Here is a 24,920-nt window from a genome sequence, read left to right on the forward strand (position 1 = left end):
ACTTGCTTTTGCTATATTTTTAATTGGTGCCGAGCCTCTTTAGAATCTTCACAATGCAAATTTGCAGGGATCCGAGGTGCACACTGTCAGTCTACTGAAAATTTAGGAGTTCTACGGGGATGCTCCTACCTAAACAATTCTTATGTATGACATATACAAAAATAGCTTCTTGATCTTTCCCAGTACAGGAAACAGAAAATTGACTGGGATGACTGACTACTGGAAACAATTCTCCTGCTAATTTAGACACACCAAGATAAACTAGAAATAGTGTGTTTGTAGGTAATTCCTCGAGGACAGACCTGAGCGCGCTATTGCATATTCTACTTGCATGGCTTAAGTTCACAACTACCAGAAGAAGCTCAACACAGCAGCTATAGCCTTCATGCAAGTTAATCTCTCGAAAAAGCAAAAAATCCTGTTCAATACTGTGCTTCCAAAGCAGGTTATCCACAATCACAGCACATGTGGTATGGAAATTGCCAGGAGATTCTAAACATGTAATCTGATAGTTCTGTTCCCATATTACAGGACTCCAGAAGGGATGGAGGCCATATTGTGAGGATAATATGAACAATGTAACCCCAAAAGTATATCCAAGTTTCCCAGAAGCTAGTTTTCTGTTCCTGTAACTGCGCTTCTGAACAGTGTGCTTTCAGACTGCGTTTTGCAACTGCAGTCACTGGGGTTGCTGGACAGAAACTCTTGTGCTTTCAGATTTGGAGCTAAATGCAAACGTACACTTGGCTTTGATCCGGTTCTAGTTTAATAAGAAAGCAACTCATATCTGTGTATGCTCTTTTTATCCTTAAAAGCTATATCTAGCTCATTTCTAAAACAGAAAGGAAATGAGACAATAAGTACTAGTGTCATACACATCTTGTTAATATACGTTCTGCTTATTTAGTGACTTCAGAGATTGCTTCACACTTAACAACTGCGGCTTTTCCTAAATGAGCAATGGTCCCATGACCCTGAGCAGTCCTGTAGGAAAATACTTTAGTCAGTATGCCACATGCCACTACGGAGCCTGGCGGAGCAAAAGGAACAAATGCCATCTATCGAACCCGGTACTTCCCAGCTGTCCGTCATTGCTCCCAATGGCGTGATGGCCCCCATGTTGTGGGGATGGGACCCTGGCTGGATGCCAGGTGCCCACCAAAGCTGCTCAATCCCTCCCCTCCTCAGTTGGGCAGGGGAGAGAAAATGTAATGAAAGGCTTGTGGGTCGAGATAAGGACCAGGAAATCACTTTGTAATTACCATCACAGGCAAAACAGGCTCAATTTGGGGAAAAAATAATGTATTGCCAATCAAATTGGAATAGGATAATGAAAAATAAACCCAAAATTCTAAAAGACCTTTCCCCAACACCTCCTTTCTTCCCAGGCTTAACTTTACTCCTGAGAGAGGTGCAGGGGGACAGGGCGTGGGGGTTGCAGTCTGTTCGTCACACATTGTCTTCCTGCTCCTTCCTCCTCATGCTCTTCCCCTGCCCCAGCCTGGGGTCCCTCTCACAGGAGATAGTTCTCCATGAACTTCTCCAGCTGAGCCCTTCCCATGGGCTGCAGTTCTTCATGCGCTGCCCCAGCGAGGGTCCCTCCCATGGGGTGCAGCCCCTCAGGCACAGCCGGCTCCAGCCTGGGTCCTCACGGGGTCCCCAGCCCTGCCCCAGCCCAGGCTCCTCTCCCCACAGGGCCACAGGTCCTGCCAGGTGCTGCTCCAGCACAGGCTGCCCACGGGTCACAGCCGCCTTCGGGCATGCCCTGCCCCAGCACGGGGTCCTCCATGGGACGCACATGGGGATCTGCTCCACCATTAAGCCCCATGGGCTGAGGGGCACAGCCTGCCTCACCATGGTCTTCATCACAGGCTGCCGGAGAATCTCTGCTCCGGTGCCTGGAGCATCTCCTGCCCTCTGCACTGACCCGGGGGGCTGCAGGGCGGTTCCTCTCACATACCCTCACTCCCTTTGGCGCACTTGTACAGGGTTTTTTCCCCCTTGAATAAGTTATCCCAGAGGCGCTACCACCGTCACTGTTGGGCTTGGCCTTGGCCCGCGGCGGGTCCATCTCGGAGCCAGCTGGCGCTGGCCCTGCCAGACATGGGGGGAGCTTCTAGCAGTTTCTCACAGAGGCCACCCCTGTAGCCCCCCACTTCCACAACCTTGCCACGCAAACCCAACTGGAACTTATCCATGCTTCTTATAGATGAAACCTCTAACAACACAAGTCCAAATATGCTCTCTTGTGTTGCCTTAAAATCTAAAAAAAAAACCCCACCCCAAGCATCCTTGTATTTTGTCCCATTCTCATTACTAGAGCGGCTTTTATAGATGCACCCCCATATGCACCTCTGAGTCTATCGGGGACATCAGCCGGTACCTCAAAATGCCATTTCTTTAGTTGATCTTCGCCTTTCTTCTCCAGTTGAAATCTCACTAATCCATTAATTAGCTCCCCTGCTGTGCAGCCCTAGATACCTGTCTGTTGCTCACCCAGCATCATGATCACCCAGCTATCATCATCTCTTAACACCTTTCTTTGCCACCTAACTGACCTCTGCCATGTCAGTCCTTCCTTGAAGGCACCTTCTGCTCTGAAGCAGGACTAGTCCTCGCCCCTTCGCAGGGTGGGTCGGGCTGACCTCTGGCACACGGCTTGTTCTTCAACTGGTAGTGAGTCCCAACTACTGAGAGGGCTTGGAGCTTCTCGGCACCAGGGGCTATATGCAATCCCGTTAAATAGCCAGGCGTCCCCTGGGAAGCTGCCACGTAGGGCTGGGCGGGATCGCTGTAACAGCCAGTATAACCACAGCCATGGGACTTCTCTCCCTGGAGTTTCTAGCGAAGAGCATCAGCACCAGGGTTTGAGGTAACCGTAGAGCAACGTGCAGGTATTTTAACCGAATTTCTGAATTTGAAATGTGGGATGGAGTTAAATTATTTTGGAGCAATGTGATCTCCAGAGAGCACTCAATGCCTTCGCAGTCACATTTCACGCGTTTTAACAGGACTATTTTTAAAAAGGGAAACGATCCGCTTTTCCAAACCTTTGTCTCGGCTGTTTTGCATCCCTGGTTTCTCACTCCTTTCACATCCCCCCCTCAAACCCCGAGGCTGCACGGGCGCAGGGTGCGCGGCCGCGGCTGCCAGAGGTCACGCCAGGCAGGGCCCGCGGAGAGCCGCACTCCCGCCGGCGAGCCGAGCCGAGCCGAGCCGAGCCGAGCCGAGCCGAGCTCAGCCGAGCCGAGCCGAACCGAATCCAGCGGAGCCGAGCCGAGCCGAGCCGAGCCGAGCTCAGCCTAGCCGAGCCGAATCCAGCCGAGCCCAGCCGAATCCAGCCGAGCCGAGCCGAGCCGAGCCCCCGCTGGGCGGTGCCTCCCGGAGCGCCGCCCGCGCGCGGCGGGACGGTATTTACGGAGCCCCCCGCAGCACTGGGCTCAGCTGGGCGGACGCGCCGGCTGGAGCCGCAGCTCCTTGTTCGGCTGCCTGCTGACAGATCTTTTATTGGTTGTTCTTTTCCTTCTTGCCTAGGTATCGCTCTGCTCTTCTGAGAGTAACTGCAGGAGCCCTGATCAGTGAGTAACCCACGATTCCACGGGCGGGGACGAGGGCTGGTGGCCGCCCTCCCTTACCGCTGCGCTGTTGATCTCCGTGCCAAGTCCCAGGCCTGGCTCGGTCGCCCCGCTCCGTGGGCGAGGGTGGGTGGCTCAGTTTCAAAATGACTTTGAAGTGCCACCTTTGGAAAAGTCCCTGTGCAGAGTTTTCCGTGGCCCAGGGCAACGGCTGTGCGATGCTGCTGTGGCAGCTGAAATGCAATAGAAGCTGTTCCCTTTGTACTGTAAGTAGATCAGGAAAAAAAACCCAAACCCAACCAAAAAAACAACATTTCAGGTTGCATTGGAGCTATGAAAAAGTAATTAAAAAATAACTGGGGCCAGTAGGCAGTTGTCTTAGGCTGGGTCTAAGGTACTAGGTACCTCAGATCAGTTAACCTTAAAGAACATTTTGATTCATTTTTTGAGAATCCAGCATGTGTAGTTCTCTCTCCTAAGCAATAGTAAAGTACTAGTTTGTAAAAACATTGACTTGGAAGCCAGCTTTTACAGTGGGATTATTTGCAAGTTCTCAGCTGCAGTAATTTAACAACTACTAAGAACAGTCCTCTGAAACTAAATCTAAAGGGGTTTTGTTCCGTGTTCTTACTGATTGCTTTCCCTTTTTCACCTCGGAGATCAAGTGAAATTCATTCCCTGTCATACATTCTGTGTTTGACTGCAGGTATTTAAATCGGTGAATCATCTGCCTTCTTTCACAGATGCCCTTAGAACATGCCTAATTGGACAAGTCTGTGGTATGTCTGGTAAGTCTACTATTAATCTTACTAGCCCAGAATAATTTGGAAGTTATTATGACCAGTAATTGTAGTAAAGCGATGGAAACGCTTTTCTCTTAGACAGGGTGGAGGCAAGGGCTTCTCCTGGGTTTTATGAAAGCTACCAGCAGAATATGTTCCAGCAGAGAGCACGGGGGAGATAAGGTGTCAGGCAGGGTTCAGCATTCGTCTGGGGATGTGTCATCTTTCCTTTCTGAGTACGCGACAGTTTAACTGAGGGGCTTGTTTGCTCGTTCTGCATAGCCAGCTTTGCCAAACCCAACGGCAGCTATGCAGCAAGGACGTGTCGGAGCCCGGTGCCGCACTGCCCAGCACACAGCCTCGGCGCTCAGGGGACGAGGGACTGGTAGCTCAGTGTTGCATTTTCATCCTGAACTCAAGCTCTCTACAAACCTGTTTACTGGCTGTTTGAATGAAAGAGGGAAAACAGCCACAAGTAAAAGGGTAAACTCTTCTCAGAAGTGGATTTTTGTTTCTTGCCTAGCGTGCATTATAGGTGTCCTAGCATTATTTTTTTATAGTTTGCATTCCATCAATATATTAATTTCAATGGTAGCACACAAAGTGAGTTGGTTACTTTAGCTGTCATTCAGTCTGGACTAATTTTGGTTGATATTCTTCGCTTTCTTAGAACTTGTTGATACATAGAACTGTTTAAAAATATGTGGTTAGGTAAAATATTGGAAGAAGGCTTCTGGAATTAGGCAGCGTTGAAATAATGAAAGCTAATGAGCTAGTGCTGAGATGTATACTGAGATCTACTATGCTGAGATGTCTTTACCTGGGTGATTTCTGCCTTCATCGGGGGCAGCAGCATAAAGGCAGGATGATTTCAGGGAACACACCAGCATGCAGCTGGTGGGGTGTTAGGAAATACTGATGGGCTGGCAGTGAGGTAAGAACTCCTTGTGCTGGAAGAATGTTTCAATGCAAAGTTCCAGTGGGGCAGCTTATTTTTCTCACACAGGGTTTTAAGTTGCCTGCAAGCATTTTTCTAAAACAATTTGCAAAAAAATGAACAAAACTTGTGGAAGTCTGAAGCCCTCAAATCCAGCCTTTATACTGAGTGTTTGTGATCCAACTTTCTAATTCAGGATCCAGTACCAATTCAGAACTAAACCTAGGAGGTTTGACCTTTCACCTGTTTAAAGTGAAAATATATTCAGCTCTGGAAGAAGTAAAATCTAAGCGATGAAATGATGCAATTCTCCCTCCTTCTCTAAGGCTAATCTTGCTGACTGTGTTCCTGCTCCTGCTCTGTGGGATCACAGCAAGCTGCATCAGATTCTGCTGCCAGAAGAAGAGGCTTCCAGTTGAGACCTGCCCTAGGCACCCTGATGATCTGACAGTTATTGCTATTGACAGTGACAGCACTGCCCACAGCACCGTGACCTGTAAGTATCCTCTGGGTGTCAACTATTCAACAGGGCTTTGCTATTGAACAAGTGCCTGGAATGCTGTGTCTAAGCCTTGCAGTAACCGGGACTTTCTGATGTACTCCCAGAACAACTTTCAGCCCCGTAGGGTGGGCAAGAGAGAGAAAGGAAGGTTATCAGGGCAACACAGTGAGTGACTGCAGAAGACCAGTAGGATGTAATGCTAGAGAGGTTAAAATAAAGCCCATGGTGGGTTAGCATCTTACACGTAGTCTCCCACATCTGTTCTTATCGCCATTCCCACATTTTTTAACTTTTCTGCCCATCTCACTGTCCAGCTATTCCAGCCAAAGTTACCTCTAATGTGAGGAACTGTTCAGTTGTTCATGTACAAACCCAACTGAAACTACCTGTGTTACCTGATGTAGTACATGTATGTTGTATTTCACAATAACAACTGGATGGTGACATGCAGAGGCATTTTCTCTTCTGACTGCTTTCTTTTGGAGAATGTTTAGATTCCATCATGAGTGAGTATAACTGATAGCTTTTAGTATATAGTGCATATGTTCTGACACCACAAAAATGAGTCCATAATTTCTTGGAGAAAAGCAGGATTATAGCTTTATATATCAGCGTTCCATGCAGGTGACTAATTTTGTTTTCTAATTCCTTTTTCTTCACAGCATATAGCTCGTTTCAGTACCCTCTGAGGGTCCCTATTCCTTCGCTATTTGTAGATATGGATAAGACCACTGTGTCCCCTCCAGCTTACAGTCTCTATGCGATGGAGTTGCCACCTTCTTACGATGAAGTTGTCCAAATGGGTAAACAGTACACTGAAGTAGCACAGATAAGCCAGAAACTCAATGACACCCCTGGACAGGTGACACCAGGTGGGCTGAATCCCATCCAGTATTCACCTGATACAATCAACAGAGATCCAGCAACACAGGCAGATTCAGAAAAATCAGAAGATGCAACACAAGAACAGCTGCAGCTCTGACTCATTTCAGATGGGGAGTAAAGGAAGGGAAGCACAGTAAGAGTTAAAGAAGACATGAAGAGTTTGGTTTTATAAGTAGGTTATGATGGAAAGATGTTTCCTCTCATGCCCTTGTAATGATCTGACAGTTAGAAGAAATGTTTTCTGTGACGGCTGTGATCTGGTAAAGCTCCTTCAAGGATATGAAATGAAGTAAAAGGGCAGAAGTTTAAAAATGCCTGTAAAAGTGGGACATGAATGCTTTCCATCTTCAGATTAAAAAATATTTATATATTCCTTGTGTCCAGCATATGGCAACAAAAAAGGTCAGGGGAATTTTGCCATCTTGGGAACGAACACAAGGAGTCAGAACAGTACAAAGAGCAAGCTGTTGTTCCAGAACAGAAGCTTCCCAAACTGGAGTTGAAAGGGGAATCCTAGCAAGTCACGCTGAATAGCCTCTTTTCAGAACATTAACTGTCCAGGAAATTGCTGGAGTGCAAATTGCTACATAATGGCACATGTTCATTAAACTGCAGGAAGATGGCAAAGAAGGACAGGAAAGTGTGTGGAGGGAAATGCATGATGTTATGTTTCACAGCTAGAGACAAGGAATGAGACAGATGAGAAAAGATACTTTTTTGTTGGTCATGAGACCTGAAGGGATTGTTTTTGAGTTGGGTTGTGGTTTTTTTAGTATCTTTAAACTTATATTTTCAGGATGAGCTGGCTTGAGTGGGATCCTTTTACTACTTATTTTTGCCAGTTAAAATACAAACTAGTCTCAAAGAGACACTTGCACACATGGTTAAGTATTACTAATGGGTTTCAAATAGTCATCAGATATTTCAAAGGTGCTTATACTTAATCTGCTCAGGTGTCAGGGCGTCTCTTCAGTACAGAAAAGAAAAAAAATATTGAAGTTTCTTGGCCGCTTTCACCAGTTCAGTATGGAGATCAGCTCAGTACTGTGCAGGATGATACAAAGCATATTCTAGCTGTGCCACCTAGAATCGGTTACAAATACTAAATGTCATTGCATGGGATGGGCAATAGCCCAGGAAAATTACTCTTTTAGGAATGTTTCTTTGTGAAATAGTGATAGCAAGGGTAACTGCTGTGCATTATTTTAAGGCTGGGGCTTGGAGTCTATTAGAGTGGTCTCAGCCCAGACAAAAATATGGGCTATGAGAGCTCTTTTTTTAAATGACAGCTTTCCCTTTCTTGTCCCTCCCATATTCCAAACAGTATGGATTTTGTCCACTCCTGAGTAGTGATTTTTTTTTTAATACACTTTAACAAGGTGCTAATTTGGCTACCTTTATGAACATGAGCAATCTACAGGATGGTTCATTGCTATGGGATTATCTACAGCATAAAAGAGGGAAAGAAAGCACGAGCACTAGGTGCTGTTAACAAATGTAACTTGAAGTGTGAAGTGCTAGGTCAGAGTTACTGTTGACTGGCCTTCTAACAAGAATGTGACTGGTGGTCTGCATTTCTGCTGAAGTTGCTTTGGTAGCTGTGAGAAAGGGCTACCTTCCACAAATCCTAGGTGTCTGTCATTAATAAGCAGTAGAAGTGGTGGGCACAAAATCTTGTATGGCCTTTAGAAGCCTATCCTCTGACAACCATTGCTGCAAAAACTACCCTGGGAATGAGCGCTAATGATTTAAAAATTAAGATCTCTCTGCCAGCCGACAGGACTGGGACTAAATCTCTGCCACACGTTCATGGTGTGTGAGCTGTTAGAGTCCGGCTCCCTAGGGAAGTGTTGATTCTATATTTAACTTGCATGTAGCTTACTATGAGTGTTGCAGGGAAAGGCTGGTTTAACAGATCTGCTTCTTTTCTATCTCTTCTCTCTCATTCTTAGTTATACTTCTGGCTTATTCTCTCCTCTGCTTTTTTCTGTGCCAGGATGGAGGCTAGGCATAACGCAATGTAACTATTTAGATGTCTCTAGCTGAAAGAGCGACGTACGCCCAGTTCTGGGTGTCCCCATGTCACAAATACAGCAGATGTATTTTTATTTATTGAGCTTTCCCATCAGGATAGTACTCAGGAACCAATTCTATGTCTTTCCAAAGAAGAAATATCTGTTGGGGGGAAATGGCTGAGCACTCACTCACTAATAGAAACAGGAACATAAAACCAGGCAACTGAAAAAATGGTGAGTGACACAAGAGGGCAGTCCTTCCCTTCTCAGTATATTGCATTACCTCCCCCGGGGAAGAGCTTCCCCAGAGCCGAGCTGTTGCAGACTCGAGGGTGCCCCTAAGGCCTGGTTTTGCTTCGTCGCTCAGAGGTTGCTCTGCAGTGCAAGGACTGAGCTTGCCTGGGGAGGATGGAGGAATCGGCACAACGGTTTGACTTCCCTTCATGCTTTTACTTACACAACGCTTCAGTCTTGTGAGTTGTCAGCTGGACCTGGCAGACTAATCTACCAAACCACAGGGAGATCTGTCTCCATCTCGTTATGGAGGATGATAGTTCTACCTGCAAGACCCTGGTCTAAACCCTAAGTGCCTGTGGAGTGCTCACAAATCAGATCTGACTCCGTTACCACCTGCATTAATAGAAAAGCCTGTCTCACTCTGGGGCACCTCTGTTGCCAGTCTAGCCTAGCTGGAATTGCCCTCCAGTAATCTATCACTCCCATCCTTAATTCCATACTTCCGCAAGTCATTATCCAGAGTAAAAGAAAACAACTGGACTTGCCTCTGCTTTACAAAAGAACAGAGTAGGGAAAGAGTAACGCTGCAGGGATGGAGTTTCTGTGTGTGCATGTTGGAAGCAAGTGTTGTTTGACACAGCACAGTGAATAAAGCACTTAGTTTTTTCCCTGACTTCCTAGGAAGAAGGGCATCACCTGGTGTTTCCTTTCTAACACCTAAGGAAAAGTCTTGTGTCTTGCCCAGGTCCCTTGCCTTATATTTGAATTAATGAACCATGTTATAAACTATTTGTTAACATAAACTGCTGACCTAATCAGCCTGCAGAGACACAGAATTTTCTTCGTACATCAAAAGCAGCTCAGTTTGCTCCTGACAATGTTTTCAATAGTGATGTCTCAGCCCTTTATCAAAATTGTCTGACTCCTTACAGAAAGCCGACAATCAAAGCTGTCCCTGGCCCTATGTCTTTGAGGATGCAAATTGCCCCCACAACTGTTCGTTATTTACATCTCCACTTAACAGGTTTCTTCAGTTCAATAGCATTGCAGAAGTTACATCCCTCCAGACAGAAAGATGGTGACTAGGGGATTTACAAATTCCATTTAAATTCCTGCAGCAAACAAAGAGCTGTCTTCCCATCTTCAGAACAGTTTATATTTGTACAGAAAGTCCAGTTCATCAATTAGAATCACTGTTGTGTGCGGGCATACAGTGAGAGAAAATGACCCCTTAACCAACTCATGTCAGAAAAAAGCATTAAAAGAGTGGTCTCCTGAATCCTGGCCTACACAAGCAAGAGCTTGAAAATGTCGCTCCCATGTGCTCTACCTAATGCTAAAGAGCAGGAAGGAGAGTGGGAAATAGTCTCACCTGATCACCTGTGTCCTTTCTGTTTAATTGGGCAAGTTGGAGAAAGACAGATTTTCCTGTTGCTGATGTCTATAAAAATAGGCTTAGTTGCCAGCTTCTGCTCAAGATGCATCTTTGTAATATGACCAGGAAGAGGACACTATAAGCTCCTAATCCTACTGTACGGTAAGAAAAAATTAACTTTGTTTTAACTGATGTTTTAAAACTCACGAAGTAAATCCAGACATGTGGAATGGAGATTAATGCTCTGTCTTGATTTCAATTGCTGTTTTCAGCTGTTTCTCATTTGACTTTTGCTTTGTGTTCTGCAAAGCTCTGTTTACCTCTCAGTGTGGGATCTGATCTTACAGTCCTAGAAAACTTTGTTTTGTTGTTGATGCTCTTAATGAGGTTCAAACAGCCTCAAAAGTGGGATACTTTCAAAAGCTCACAGCCTAGACAGACATAGTGTTCCTTTGTGTTTATTCTACTGAGCATGTAAAAGGGAAAGGAGGGATAGGACTATTCTTAAACTTTTCTTATTCTTGCCGGGTATGATGACTGGGTCCCTGGTTTTCTCAGTGATAAGTATTTGGAATGTAAATGTTTGCCTTTAGATTTGGATTCTGCACTATTGAAGTCAGAGGACACAAAATGAGATCCTGCTGCAGAAAAAGAGATTACGTTCGGTTTTATTCCTTTTAGCCACATATACATTCCCTCCTGTAATTCCAAACAGGTATGATGTCTCAGTTTCTGGTCAGAAACCTTGCACAGTGTTGCCGTAGGCTCTTAAAGAGCCATCAAACAGCATCTAGACATGGGTGTATATTAGTGAGAAATGAAGTGTTCTCTATGGGTATTTCTTATAGCCAGTTTTTAATGTGCTTTGAAATTTCAAAACAAGACACTATAACTGATGCTATTTATTAGTGCTATAGTCATCTAAACTGTGAATGTGTAGACCAGAAGCCTTTCACGAGAAATGTGCTGTCTCTGGTGGTAGTATAGAACAGTCTCTCGGGAAGATCCAGTATCAGTATATCTCCATTCATAAAGAAATAACCTATAAATTATGCCCGCTCAAAAATGCTTTAATAATTAAACAGTTTTTTTTTAAAAAAAAAGTTTTCTAGAACAGAGAAGTGAATTTAAATGGGCAGATTAAAAAAATTCATTTACTTTCTAATAAGCTAGTCATTCATGCATATCTAAATGATTTTAAGTTAGGCATTTAACCAAACAGGACTCCACTCATAGTTAGATCTGCTCAGGGTTACTCTGAAATCATTTGTTTTTGATAAGTGTGTATCACAACACTTTTTTCATACAAGTCTCATGCTATGTGTGTAAAAAATGGAATATTACAGGCACATAGAGAAGCTGCAGGTGTTAGCGTGGTACAGCAAAGAAAGGCAATATATGTGTCGTGTTCTCAGTACCTTTGAAGAATGCTCAGATAGAAAATCACTAATCTATGTGAAGTGCTGGCCCTAAATGGAAAATGAACTCTCCCTTTCATATTGCAGAAGACGGCTAGGCAGTTAGTCATCTAGAGACAGGGTTTCTTGAACACCCCTTATGGCTTCAAGAGCTTGAGACTGAGAGCCCTATTTTTGGAAGACTTGCCTCTGAGTATCTGCTTAAGATTGGAGCTCACAGCCAAGCTCTACGTGTCTAACATGTCCAAAGGACACTTCTTCTGAAACCATATATTTTAAAAGATAAGAATTATAGATATACTTGCTAGGAATTTCAGAAAAGACAATTAAGAGAAAACATTTGATAGATATTTCCTTTCCTTTAACCTTTTGAGTAATAACAAATAATCAATCCATGGCACTGGTTGTTCCCTGGTACTCAGCTGGTGCCAAAAATACTTACACCACTTGCAGAGATAAGAAAAGGTCTGTTGTGACAACATACCAAAGATTAATCTGGTTTATGCTGAAGAAATCTACAAACTCTTCTCAGGATTGCTTACACTAAATGGGCTTTAATGGTCCTGGCAGTACTGGAAGCTATAACCTAGACAGGTTCTTGATGACCACAATTAACTTGGTGATTTTTAAATGCAGCATCTTTCTTACCCAGAGCTACATTGACAGGATATTGATGCAAGTGCTCACATTTTACGATGCCACTATTGAAATGATTTCCCTTTCTAACGACGAAGGCTTCTACTCCCTGGCTTGTGGGGAAATCTGCTTGCAGCTGCCCATGCATGTGCTGCTGAGATGTGTTCTGTTTAGAAGTCTGTTAGGTGACCTCTATCGAGTAGTTTCTCTTATGTTTCTGTTTCTTTTCCCAGCCTGTCAGTCTGGAGTTTAAGACTTCTGTTCTCTGGTGCAGGAAATTCTCCCACAGTGCCTACTATAGTGGGAATCTGGTCATAGAGACATATTCTTCATATTCAAATAATACCAACAGCTGGGGATTTGTGGGAGACAGACACCACAAACCCAAAACCCACAAAGAAACCCTCAAAAAAAACCAAAACCCAAACCTCTGAATTCCTTGAGCAGTGGAAGTAATGCAGTCTGGTTTTCTAGGTGCCTAAATCTTATGACAAAGTTCCCTAACATTGAAGAAGGTGTAACCTGCACTAGCAGCTTTCCTTACAGTTAGGGCATGCATAAGCTTTTTCTTGTCTGCACCCTCCAGTGCCTAAGAAGGGTGAGCTCAGGCCCGAGTCTTTCTTGCAATGGTGGTGTTAAAAGATCCCCTTTCTCTATGCAGCTCCTGTTTTCATGAAACATTTGGAAGCTTCCTGTCTTTGAAACCTCCCGTTCCCTATCACCGTGCTTGAAACTGGTCAGTGGATTCAGGAATTATTATCTGGGTGTGGAGAGTGGGAAGAGGGGAGACGAGACACGGATTTGACTGTGATTACAAAGCCTCGCTTCTATAAGAAATCAGGTTTAAAAAGAACATAAAGTAGGAGGGTTAATCCCACAGCAGAGGGAGGAGCTGATGGAGGAGCTAAGAATTCTGATTTCAGTCTAGTGTTTTTTCACCATCACGAGATCCACTCAAGTCCGATTATATCCACACAAGCTTTGTGACATCTCTAAAGGAAAAGCCCCTCTCTGTAATTACCCAAAGTGCATTTCTAATTGTGATTTGAATTTGGTGCTCATTTGGCACTGTTCAGCATGCAATTTTTCTTCTCTCATTTGTCCAAAATGATTGTTTTGCTGGTTATTTTCTGTTGCTATTTGCTGGCTGTGTGAAAGAGCCTATGACAGGGAGATGTACTGCTGGAGAAGCTGGTGCTTACATCACTGCCAGCAGCTTGCAGTCTTGTCTTTCCACTCTCGCACACACATGCACTCATCATGAGCACTTGTGCTCAAAAAGAAAATGCAGACTTGGAAGTAAATTGCCTCAATAATTCATAGGCTTTATAGCCCAGAGCAAATTATACCTTGGCTCTGTCATGCAATTCAGGTTGCAAATCCCTTTATAGCCAAGCTCATTAACAATATAAGTGGTACATCTATAATGGCTTTTATAATCGATGCATTATCATCTTCGGAGGGTATTAAGTGGTAAACCTGCAGCATCCAAAGTGAAGCATCAATAGGGTCTAGATATAGTAAGAGTCAGAGAAAAAACATTTCTTCTTCTGCCTTGCAGTTGCCTTTGTCTGCCTTGCTGCCCCACCTCCCTCCCCCTTGCAAAGTTTAGAAGGTTTGGTTGGTTTCTTTTCTAACTGCATTTCAACTTTATCAGGTGCAGGTTTTGAGGGAAAAGATTCACTGCTATTGCCAGTACTGGTGAGTGGGACACTTGGAGACGTACAAAATCTACTCGCTTACAGAATAAAATAGCTCTCACAGAATCACTTTCCCGATTGTTGCTCTCACCTGTCTCCTGGCTCTGATTCTAATCGTCTTTACCTGTTGGAACTATTTTTGCTTAGGGAGATATCTACTAATTTTGCTGCAAGTAGCAGAGGTTCTTTCCTCTACCCACAACTGAAATGCAAACCATGAGAAAAGCCTTTGAATTGTATTCAGAGCAGACTATGAAAACAAAGTATCATAGGGAAATTGTGCTTTACAAAAATGGAGACCATAAATGTTTTATGAAATATTACATCCTAAGGTTAAATCCAATGCACAAAAAAGCTTAGGTGCAAAACCACATTACTGGGGAAACATTCTGTTCTGGTCAGTTGAAACGCAGAATATAAAATACCAGAGCTCTTTTTATCTTACTGGGGGGAAGAAGGGGGCTGTGGAAAAGAATGCATACTTTTAAAGATATTTCACATCTTCTTAGAATAATAAAGCTTGCTCTGGACACCTGGAGAAAGGAGAAAATAAATTTCTATCTCAAATGTAGAAATGCCTGAATCTTCATTGAACTGCTTAATTTTTACTCACTTTTTTACCCTGTTTTCCCAAATAGTTCAAAAAGGAAGCAAACAAAGAAGTGCCTGATGTTGAACTCTGTGTGCATTGTTTTTTCTCTTTCCATGCTAACAGTTTACAGCATAAGCTACTTCCTTCTCACAAGTAAGGAAGCATAGTCCCAAGGTCAAAGTATTGGCCTGGGAAACCCAGCTCAGCTGCTGGTTCTGCCACAGGCTTCCCATATGACACGGGCCTGTAAAACAGAGGCTGCAGCATTATCTTATCTTGCAAAGAATTTTGAGGATGAATACATTGAGCGTGGGCTGCACTGTCATAATGAAATACAGATAACACCGTCAGAGCATGATGAACTTTGTGTGGGACATGAAGCTCAGGAAAAAAAAATTCCCTGCTCCCTCCCCCTCTGGAGGGGGGTGGAATCTAGAGAAGGAACTCGGGGGAAAATGAACAGTGTGAAATTTAGAAACAGCCTCTGGTCTTCAGGTGCCTAATCCAGTCATCATTACAACATTCCTAACTGGAGGAAGAAGCTGAGGAGAGAGAAATTTCCGTGATGGGCCCAGGATCAGTGCAAGATTGCCTAACAAGTTGATGGTAGGCGTCTTGTGACAGTAGTTTATCTTGCCAGATTGCTGACCTGTTGGGGATCAAATGTCCTGAGAGACAGCACCTTGGATGTAAACATGAAAAAGAATGCTACTTCTTTGTCAGTTTGTACAAGCATTTAATTTTTATAACTTTGATTTCTCTCTTGCTGAGACTCAGTCTTTGATCTGTAATCTATAATCTTTTGGTCTAGTTCAGAAGTCTCTGTAGTCTGCCTTCCATCCTCTCCACACTTTCCAGATCAGACTAGGCAAGCAGCTTTGTTCAGCTCCGTGGGGCGAGACATGCCAGCCTTTTTACCCCCAAACAACATTTGCCAAGTGGCTGCATCCCTTGTCAAAAGGCAGTTGTCAGAGACACACCAGTCTTCTGTGAAGAAGATAGAAAGAAGCTGTTCTGCACTGCACATAGGGTCACTTCAGCTCTTTTTTAAAGGCAATTTAATTGTGATTAGCTAGCTAACCAGAAGGCCATAAAAATAAACAAACCACGTGTGTTTGGAGAACTTGTCTTCACATCTGTCATGCTGGCTAGATTGCCTTCTTCCACAAGATGGCACAAGGAGCCTAAGTGGCCTATGTGAATGTCCATTTTTCATACACGGTGCTGGAAGTCGACACCTATGAAGTCAATTAAATTTTGTGAGAAGATTATTTGGAGGAAAAACTGTTACACGATTTTCTTTCTTACTTCAAAATTGCATATATAGAGTAGACTTCTTTTTTTTTTCCATCTTGATAGAATGCCCCCCATATCTGCTGTAAAACACTGGAATTCAACTGACTTGGGCCATGTGGGAAGTAAAAAAAAAAGTTCCGTTATGTTTCACTTTAATACTACAGAAAAATTCTTTGATAATGGGTAGGGCTATCTTTCAATCAAGAAACATCCTGGAGCGTGACAGGCTCCAGCTTTACCACGGATATCCTGGGCATCTATACAACATATCAATTCCAACGTCTTCCCCTGCATTTTCCATTGGTGAACAATTATCGAGCCACAGAGGCTGGAAGGGACCTTCGGACACCACCCTCTTGCTCATGGCCCTGTCCACCCTGGCTTTGAACTCTCCAAGCGTGGAGGTGCCCCTGCCTCTCTAGGCAGCCTGCTCTAGTGTCTGACCACCCTTAGAGTAGAAGTAATTTTTTGAATGTTGAAGTGGAGTTTCCTGCATTTCAGGTTGTACCCGCTGCTTCTCACCCTGTCAGCTGGTGCCCATTGAGAAAAGTCTGTCTGTCATCTTTATGCCCTTCCATCAGGTATTTCTATGCATTGATAAGATCCCTCCTCAACCATCTCTCCTTGAGGCCATAGAATCCCAGCTTGCTCATCCTCTCTTTATGTCAGATACTTCATTTCCTTAATCATCAAAATATTTCATCTCATCCTTTGTCCAGCTTGTCTAAATCATTCATGAATTTCACCTGAATTTAAGTGTGATATTTAGTATATTTCTACTGAATGTGAGCCTAGAATAAACAGCTGCATAAAGCAGACCATGGGAAATATCATGTAAGCCGGATACCTGATCACTCTGTTTACCTCCTCATACTGTGCTGGCAGGCTGTAAGCTTTGCTGATGCTACCTATGCAATGGTTTTTATTGCACTACTCAGACTGACATTGCATCATCTCATACAGTGAGAGTTCAACACAAGCTTGTAATTACAGCGGTCAGCTCAGTATGCTGCTGATTTGTGTCCCAACGGTAAGAAAATTGGCAAGATGAAATCAGACAAAGAGCAGAGGAGAGAGAGGAGATGCATCTGCATGAACTGCTTAATCAGAAATGGATAAACTGCTTGAAAGCAGGAAAAAGAAATGCAATCTTCCTACTGCTTTGCATGGTGCTTTTGGGTAGAAGATGCTATATAAAGACCCCTCCTGTGGGAGATCATGCTTTAGAAATACAGGAAACTGCCTGGATTAAAAAAAGAACATAAGGAATAATGGTCTTCCAGGCCAGAAAAGGAAGAGATATTTCCTTTGCTTTATCTAGTTTATCTCATTGTCACCAACAAAAAAAAAGTATTTCATCATAGCATGCCCTTGCTGCTACAGGTTTCAATCAAAATGATCAGTTATTGACAAGAAATACTTGTCTTTGTTTTCTGATGTGAATTGTAGCTAGTGATACTGTAAACCCACTGCTCAGTACTATGCTATAAGAATAATAATAAAGAAAAATCAATTCCTACCTCTTTATTTGCTAACACATCCCACTATTTTAGGTACAGAACTTATACCCCCAAATATCTAAGATTTAATCCTTTAACTGATGTGCAAGATGCTAGGTAACACACGCTAACATAATTAAACAACGGAAAAAGAATCAGAATAAGGATAATTTGAGCATCTGTGGGATTAGTTTGGCGACTTAATCTGTTTGTAATTGTAGAACATAAAACTGCAAGTGTTTGTGTGTGTCTAATCAGTTGATAGTTCCATTAGATACAGCCCTTCTTCCTTCTCACCTCCCCTGTTTGCTTGCTTAGACCTTGTCCTTTTAGATGGCCATTCGGTGTGTGTTTCTTTTGTGTGTCACTTTGTGCAGTCACTTACCCGTGGTTAACCCAGATGCCCAAACTGGCTGCTTCACAACTCTGAAACAACATTCGGAGAAATGAAACCAAAAAAAAGAGGGAGTTTGTTATCAGCTTGGAGATGGGGTGGGGGGTGAAAGAGGCAACCGCTAGGTCTAAAAATTAGCCAGCTTGTTCTTTATGAATTTCCAGAAACACATGAATCCCTAAATCACAGGTCTGCATGCAGAAGGGTCTTTCTTCAAATCCTGCGTATGTCTGCAGTTCTAGTGATTCATATCTTAAACTGTTGCTACATTGTCTTGAATTCAGGGAAGGTTCCAGTATGAAATCTCTGGCACAGGAAGTTCAGCTTCCTCTCCAGATTTCCTTCCTCCACCTCTTTATATGCAGAATAGCAGGGAACATATTTAAGCCTTGCCTGCACAGAGTGAAAACCCTTAAGACTGTAGAGCAGTTTGTGTTGATAACCAATTCCTTCAGCTGAAGTGTTCAAGACAGGCAGCACAGAAGACAGTGGTTCTTAATGATGAGACTTAATCCCTAAAATATCCTGAACTGTTGAGCTGCATTTTGTAACTGCGCACAAAGCTGCACCTAGTCCCTAAAGCAAATGTGATCAAAATGGGTGATAAAGGTATCTCTTACTGACATGCAATCCCATTTCCACAGCAAATTAGGCAAGACCCTAATTGATGACAGTGAGAAATTTAGCCATAGTGTAAATTTGCAACAATTTCAGAGTAAGAAAGACTGTGGAAAACCAAGTCTGGAGCAAGTCAACACCTAAGCTATCACTAATTTTAATAGGCTAATTTAACTTCCTAGATTTTTGTCTAGGCTTCAGTGTCCCTTAAAAACAATTTGCTAGGCTCCAGGCTGAGGGCCAGTCTGCCCACTTGTCCAGTTTGAGCCTCAAGCTGAAATACATCAAAAAACCCACACTTCCAGAGCCTAGTTATAATGTAGTTTGCATGTTAAATATGCTAGGAAAATGACGATGTTTTAAGAGTGACACAATGTTAAAGACCTCTGAGTTAGGTCTGTAGAAACTGGCACTACTCTGTGGTATATATGTATACATGCAAAGATCCTTGCTAGGATCACAAAACCAATACAGCCAGGGTAGCGAAGCACTGTACACCAGGGCTAAATTGAGGTGTGGCAATACACTGACATAGCTTATGATGCTTTCAGTTCTGATATTTGCCTGTTGAGCTATCTCTGGGATGTGTGGCTATGCTACTAATGCTTTAGTGTATGGCGTATCCATTCCCTGCAAGAATGCTCTCTTGGTATAACAAAACCAGCATGCTGTATTTGCAGAGCATGTATGACTAAGCTCTACCAAGCATAGTTTATTCCATCACCAACCTATCTCCAGAACAGAACATGCTATACTAGGGAAAAGAACAGTAGCAGCACCTGCTTCAGTACCTTTCACCAGCATAGCTAGAATAGGCACCCGTACAGCTGCAATACAACAGGGAGAGAGAGGCCTGCACAGCTAATCACTCTTGTGATCCACAATGCAGGCTATTTTGAGTAGTTGTACTAGGAAGAGGACAGGCAGAGAGCTATAGCTCTTTCAGTTCCCCTGGACTGAATCTTTGTGTTCCCAAGATCTCTTCTCGCTTCTCTGATGGCTATACGTATGGTGGCAGAAGTAAGTACAGAGATCTGGTTTTAGCTGTAGCACAGGCTGAGCAAGCACATTGTTGAAAATAAACTAATGCAATCCATAGACAGAGCAGAGCACTGCTCTTGAATAATAATTGACAGCTTTCTTATGAGACACGTGTTACTAACAGGCAGCCTACCCCAAGGCTGGCAGAAAGTCAAAACGTGAAAGCATAAAAAGGGGGGTCACCTCAGTGTCAAATGCAATTGCTTGCTTTGGGAAGCAGTGAGTGTTTAAAATCCATACCATGTCACCCGCTTATTCATACAAGAAAAAAGAATACAAAAAGAACCACTGAGTTTTGGTTACATTTGGGTGCTTAGAGTAAGAGATCAATAAACAGGAGTACTGTCAATAAGAAATGCTGAAGGGTGATGCTGTACCTAGACTCCTATCTGCTGACTAGTGCATATTAGTAAACCACATAGTAGTGCTTTTCTCTTTGACGCCAATGTTAATTTTGGCAGTGGAAAGAGGTTTTATTAGAAGTACTGAAAATGTCATTCATCTTTACTTGTATTACATCAGTTGTGAGGATTTAAACCCCAATACAGAACTATGGGGAGATGCAAAAATTGACTAATCTGATCATAAAACTAAAGGAAACTCAAAACAGAAGCTTACATTTAAAAGTACATTCACTTCTTGCATTTCTAATACTATAAAGGTGTTACTAATAGGACTTGTTTTTCAAGGTCTGTTTCTCCTCTAACATGTTCTTTTTAAATCCATTGCAAGCTAAATTATCTGTAGGTACGTTATGATGGCAGCCTACAATCCATAGGACTGAAAAAATTTAAAAAAAGGTAGGAACATGGAGAAATGAAACTATTTGATTACTTTTTGGAAATATTCTATTTGAAGGAAACAAAACTATTCTTTAAAGTACTATCCAGTAATCTAAGATGTTCAAAATACTGCAGTAAGCTCACATATTTGAAACTGTCATAAAGGTTTTTTGTATTTAAGTGGTGAGTAGCATATTGATATGTCTTCCTTCATAATGCTGAATCTTTTCTAGGATGTTCTAAAGCTTTCAGGAGTCACTGGAGTTAGTGGGTAATTTTACTTACTTGCAGGCTAGGATCCATAACCTCAAAATAGGACGCATCAACAATTCTCTAGATTGTTCTGCTGCTGTTATATTACCAATGCAAATCTCTACTGGTACCAGTGTGGTAGAAGTCACAAAAGATACAATGGTCTTTATGTTTTATTGGATTAGCATAATACACATCAGTAATATAACAGCATAACTCAGCCTAAACACACATGGGCAATGTTGCAGCTCTGTTACTGAGCTTTTGTAGGTAAGAAATTTGCCAGCATGTTGCTCACATTATAATTTAAAACCTAGTTTCCAGCTGTTACAGTTCTCAAGTAAAAATTTCTTTAATGAAGTATCAAAACTCATAATGCAATAATCACCTATGAATAGTTTATTATCAGTTCTGAAAATAGTTTGTTCAGTTAATTAAAAGTTAAAGGCTTTTGGAGAATACTGGGGGTTTTGTGGGTTTTCTTCCTAGTTTTGTGTGTGTTCATGGAGACCTGTTACCATTGAGGAAAATGGGTAGTTTATGTTACTTTGATTATCTATTTTTTGAATGTGTTCCTTGACCCTTTAGAACGACTTAGTCCAAATCTGTTTGTGTTTTAAGGTTTATCAAAATATTTCCCATCAAAATTATTTTTTCAATAAATATTTTGGCTTGACTAAGCAAAAATATACATGTAGAGGGGCTTATTTTTTTTCCATTACGTGTAATTGTCTTTGTATAAAAACTCAGTTTTGCTTGCTGTTTATTTACTAAAGCGTTAATTCTTCCCAAGAGAGAAACTTCCTACTGGCTCAAACACACACAGATATTTCCACATGCAAATATTGCAAAATACAGGAGAAGGATTGTAACTTTTCTCATCCCGTATCCCTGCCAATGAATTTTTGAATCCTATTTCCAGAGCTGAGAAACACTGAATTCAGTAACAGCAGCAACAATAGTTACAATTTCTTCATTTTTTTCCAATCCAAGAATCTCAAAGTACTTTGAAAGCATTACTGGATTAAGTCTTGCAATACTACTATTGTGCATTGCTATGTCCATTCCCCATTGGTACATATAAAGGAAAGGAGCTAAATAATTCATTCAAAATCAGCCTCCACAGCCAAGCCAAGAATAAATCTGAAAAGATTAGAGTCCCACTCTGGAATTTCAAGCCCATCTTCTTGAAGAAGCCATAACCCATTTGTTTTGTGCTATATGGGGCAACTAGCAACAAGACTGTTCTGCAGGCAGGATAAACTGCAAGTGGATTTTTCTTTAAAAGGATAACCAAGACAGCAAACCATGTATTGACACCCCTGGAGGGAGCTGAAGAGTTATATAGATAGTGGAAGCATGGATAAGAAGAAAACAGAAGTTAGATTTCCTTTAAAGTAAATGACAACATTCATAAACAATAGTTAGCACCAAGGAGACGCTAAGATACGGTATTTGAAACACACAGGACTGAAAAGTCTTTACTTCATATAAAAAAACTGTACAGCCCACATCTTATTTTCAGTGTTGCCCATGGGAGTTATTTCCCTAAGAAATACAAGCCAGCACCTAAAAAACCAAAATAATTTCAACACAGAGTTTTGTATCAAGCCAATCTGTGGATATTGGGGGAAAAGATGGAATGAAACGAGAAAGTTACATTATGGCTTTATAAATCTTTTAAATAAAGATGTAAGAAACTATGCATGTTCCTCTTTATCCAGTGCTGAGTAATTGAAGCTGCCCAGCTCATTGGAAGTAAGGCTGGAGTGTATGCTTACCTCTCTGTTCATGACAGTATTTGTTCATGTTTTTTCTTTCTTTTTTTTTTTATAACTAACTTAAGCATTCAAGCATGCACAATGAAATTCTGGCTGTTACGAGGGGGTAAAACTCCTGCATATCATGTGTTCATGTAACATAAATCTCAGAACTCTTGGAATCGTACTGCTCAGCCTCTGAAAATCTAGTACTATAGGTGACTGTCTCTGTCAGTTCCCTTGGGTAGTGGCTTAAGAGCTGTTTCACTTCATGTATGTTTTGTTTTGTTGCTTGGAAACATGAATTTTGTAAGCACATTTTTTTCTAACAGGTGCTCACAAGAAAAGGTTTTGCAGAATTGGTATCTTTGCTGACAAGTGGTTTGAGATTTGGGATGTTTACTGTAACAGAAACCCGGAGCTTGCAAGTTCTCTTTCTGTAAATTAGAAGACTCACCCCATCCTCTTGTATATCTGAAAATTCATGTCCTTTGAATGAGAAGTGTAGACCCGTGCAAGTTCTTTCATCCTTAGCAACTGAACAGCAAGGTAGACAGGGGTCCTGAATACTCCCACTTTGATTCTGCTTGGGTTTTTGCAACTCAATTCTGTAAAGAAATTTCATCCCTTCTGCTCCTCACATGATCTTCATTAATTTCTCATACTAATTCCTTCCGCTCTGGTGAATAAGGAAAAGCAATATGCAGGTCTTTCTCGGAATCACTGTATTGTTTGGCCTGCTCAGGTTGTGGCTTAATGTACCATTAGAACCAATATTCTCTTCTAGGTTTTCTGCACAGTGCTTTCCTGTCCAAGACCAGCACAGCAGGGAGTACACATAACCAAACGCACACAACTCGGGACCTGATGACCAGTGACTCTCACTGCTTCTCTCACAACTTCGTGCCCAGTCATGTCATTTAACCATTTTGTATCTTCAGTCTGGAAAGCTCTTAGGGCTGCTTAAGCAACAGCCTCCATTGTCATACAGTCTATGAATAACCCCTACACACCTTATATAACATTCACACTGATTTTTCTGGAGCTGCTTCTGAGATAATAAGATTAGCATGCATTTTTTTTGTTCTTTTGAGTTCTCTTCCACTGCAGGAACAGAGTGATTGGGCTGAATTCAGCTGCCGATTTTCTTAATATGGATGACAGAAGTCTACCCGTTTTTCAGACTGTCTTTCATCATTGTATTTTGCTCAGTCCCAGTACACTGTCCCAAATAAATAGATACTTTTGAAGTACAGGATATAACCATTATTTAATCAACTCATTATATTATATATTCTGATGAAATTAATGACTGTTTAACACTCTAAGCATGCCTTATCCCTTTCCTGTATCACAAACAGGCTTTGTTTGACTAAACATACATTCTCCAAGGACAGTAGTAAAAGTCCCCTGACTCCAAATATTTTTGCTTTATGAATGCAGTTTTTGTCTTCTGGATTGTGGAATCAAAGCTCTCCTTCAACTGCAGCAATAAAATAAGGTAAGGCTCTTTGAAAGAACAGTGCTCTCATCAGTAACACCAATGTTTGGTAGGAGCTTCATTAGGACACACACCTGTGCCCACTTTCCAAAACTGCTTTGTCAAGAATGGAAGAATGTTCTGTGGGAATCTGACACATAGCTAGGTAAGCAAATTCTTTCTTGTATTTGGAGGTACTTCTCGCAGGCAAAATATGCTGCAGGTCTGATGAGTCTGACATCATGGAAAGTCAAGTAGCTAGGCTGAATTCTCAATGTGGATTCTAAATTCTCAGCATCTCCAAGGTACCAGTTGTTTTTCTGTTAGTTGACCAATAAGACAATGATCCCCTTGAGGAAAGTCCGTTTAAATGGGAAATATTTGGCTTTAAGCTTTTACTCAAACTGTTTAAGCAGTATTCATGCAATGGAAATGTTACTTAAAAGATTGATTACTTCAAGGAAGATATAGAAGTGTGTAGCTGGATGTGTGTATATGTGTACACACCCCCACCCCCACCCATAGAATCTGATTTCTAAGATTATTGGAACAATGCCCTTTGTTGCTATTATATCTGCAGGATGGGTGTCCAGACAGGAAAACATATTTCCATTTACTTGCTTCTAAATATTTGTGCACTTACTCCTTCAGTTCTACCCCAGCTCTGAATGACCTACACTCCATACAGGATATGAGATTTTGAAAAAGATGTTCATACCTTATTTTATATTATCCCTTGTTTCTAGCAATGTTTTCTGTGATTCAAGCCACTGCAAAGCCAGCTATGCTTGTTCCATTTCACTAAGGGACTTCATCGTGTTGAAAAAATAACCATTGGCCCAGGTAGGGCAGCCTCTTTGTCAGGAGTACCAAAGGAATTTAAAAAGCCAAGCTACAGCTTGCCAAGTTTAAAGGTACAGTGAAAAAAGTAAACTAGTAATACACATCTGAATATGAAGCAAAACCAGAACAAAACCTTGTACAATCCCCAGCACATGGAAAAGAGCTCGGACACAATTCTGATTGTAGGAAAAGAGCACCAAAACCCTATTTTTCTGGTGCTCTCAATATGGGTTTCTATAAATAGAAGGAAAAAAAACAGATAAAGTGGTTCTTAAGTGTACAAACAGGCTTGGACCAATGT

The 24,920-nt window shown here is 42.1% G+C and overlaps 1 protein-coding gene across 2 annotated transcripts; it reads left to right on the top strand.

Moving 5' to 3' along the window:
- The first annotated feature begins 3,422 nt into the window (after positions 1-3,422).
- On the top strand, positions 3,423-15,089 carry TMEM52 (transmembrane protein 52). Of its 2 annotated transcripts, none has more exons than XM_027803388.2 (4): positions 3,423-3,701; positions 4,282-4,363; positions 5,621-5,790; positions 6,459-15,089. In XM_027803388.2, exons 2-4 carry the CDS (start codon positions 4,332-4,334, stop codon positions 6,776-6,778), a joined length of 522 nt encoding a protein of 173 aa, XP_027659189.1. In that variant the 5' UTR covers positions 3,423-3,701; positions 4,282-4,331; the 3' UTR covers positions 6,779-15,089. The 2 variants fall into 2 exon arrangements, with proteins under 2 accessions (XP_027659189.1, XP_005437866.1); XM_005437809.4 differs by having other exon boundaries at positions 3,423-3,578.
- Positions 15,090-24,920: the final 9,831 nt, after the last annotated feature.

This window comes from Falco cherrug, chromosome 3 (assembly GCF_023634085.1).
Source record: "Falco cherrug isolate bFalChe1 chromosome 3, bFalChe1.pri, whole genome shotgun sequence".
Lineage (NCBI taxonomy): Eukaryota > Metazoa > Chordata > Aves > Falconiformes > Falconidae > Falco > Falco cherrug.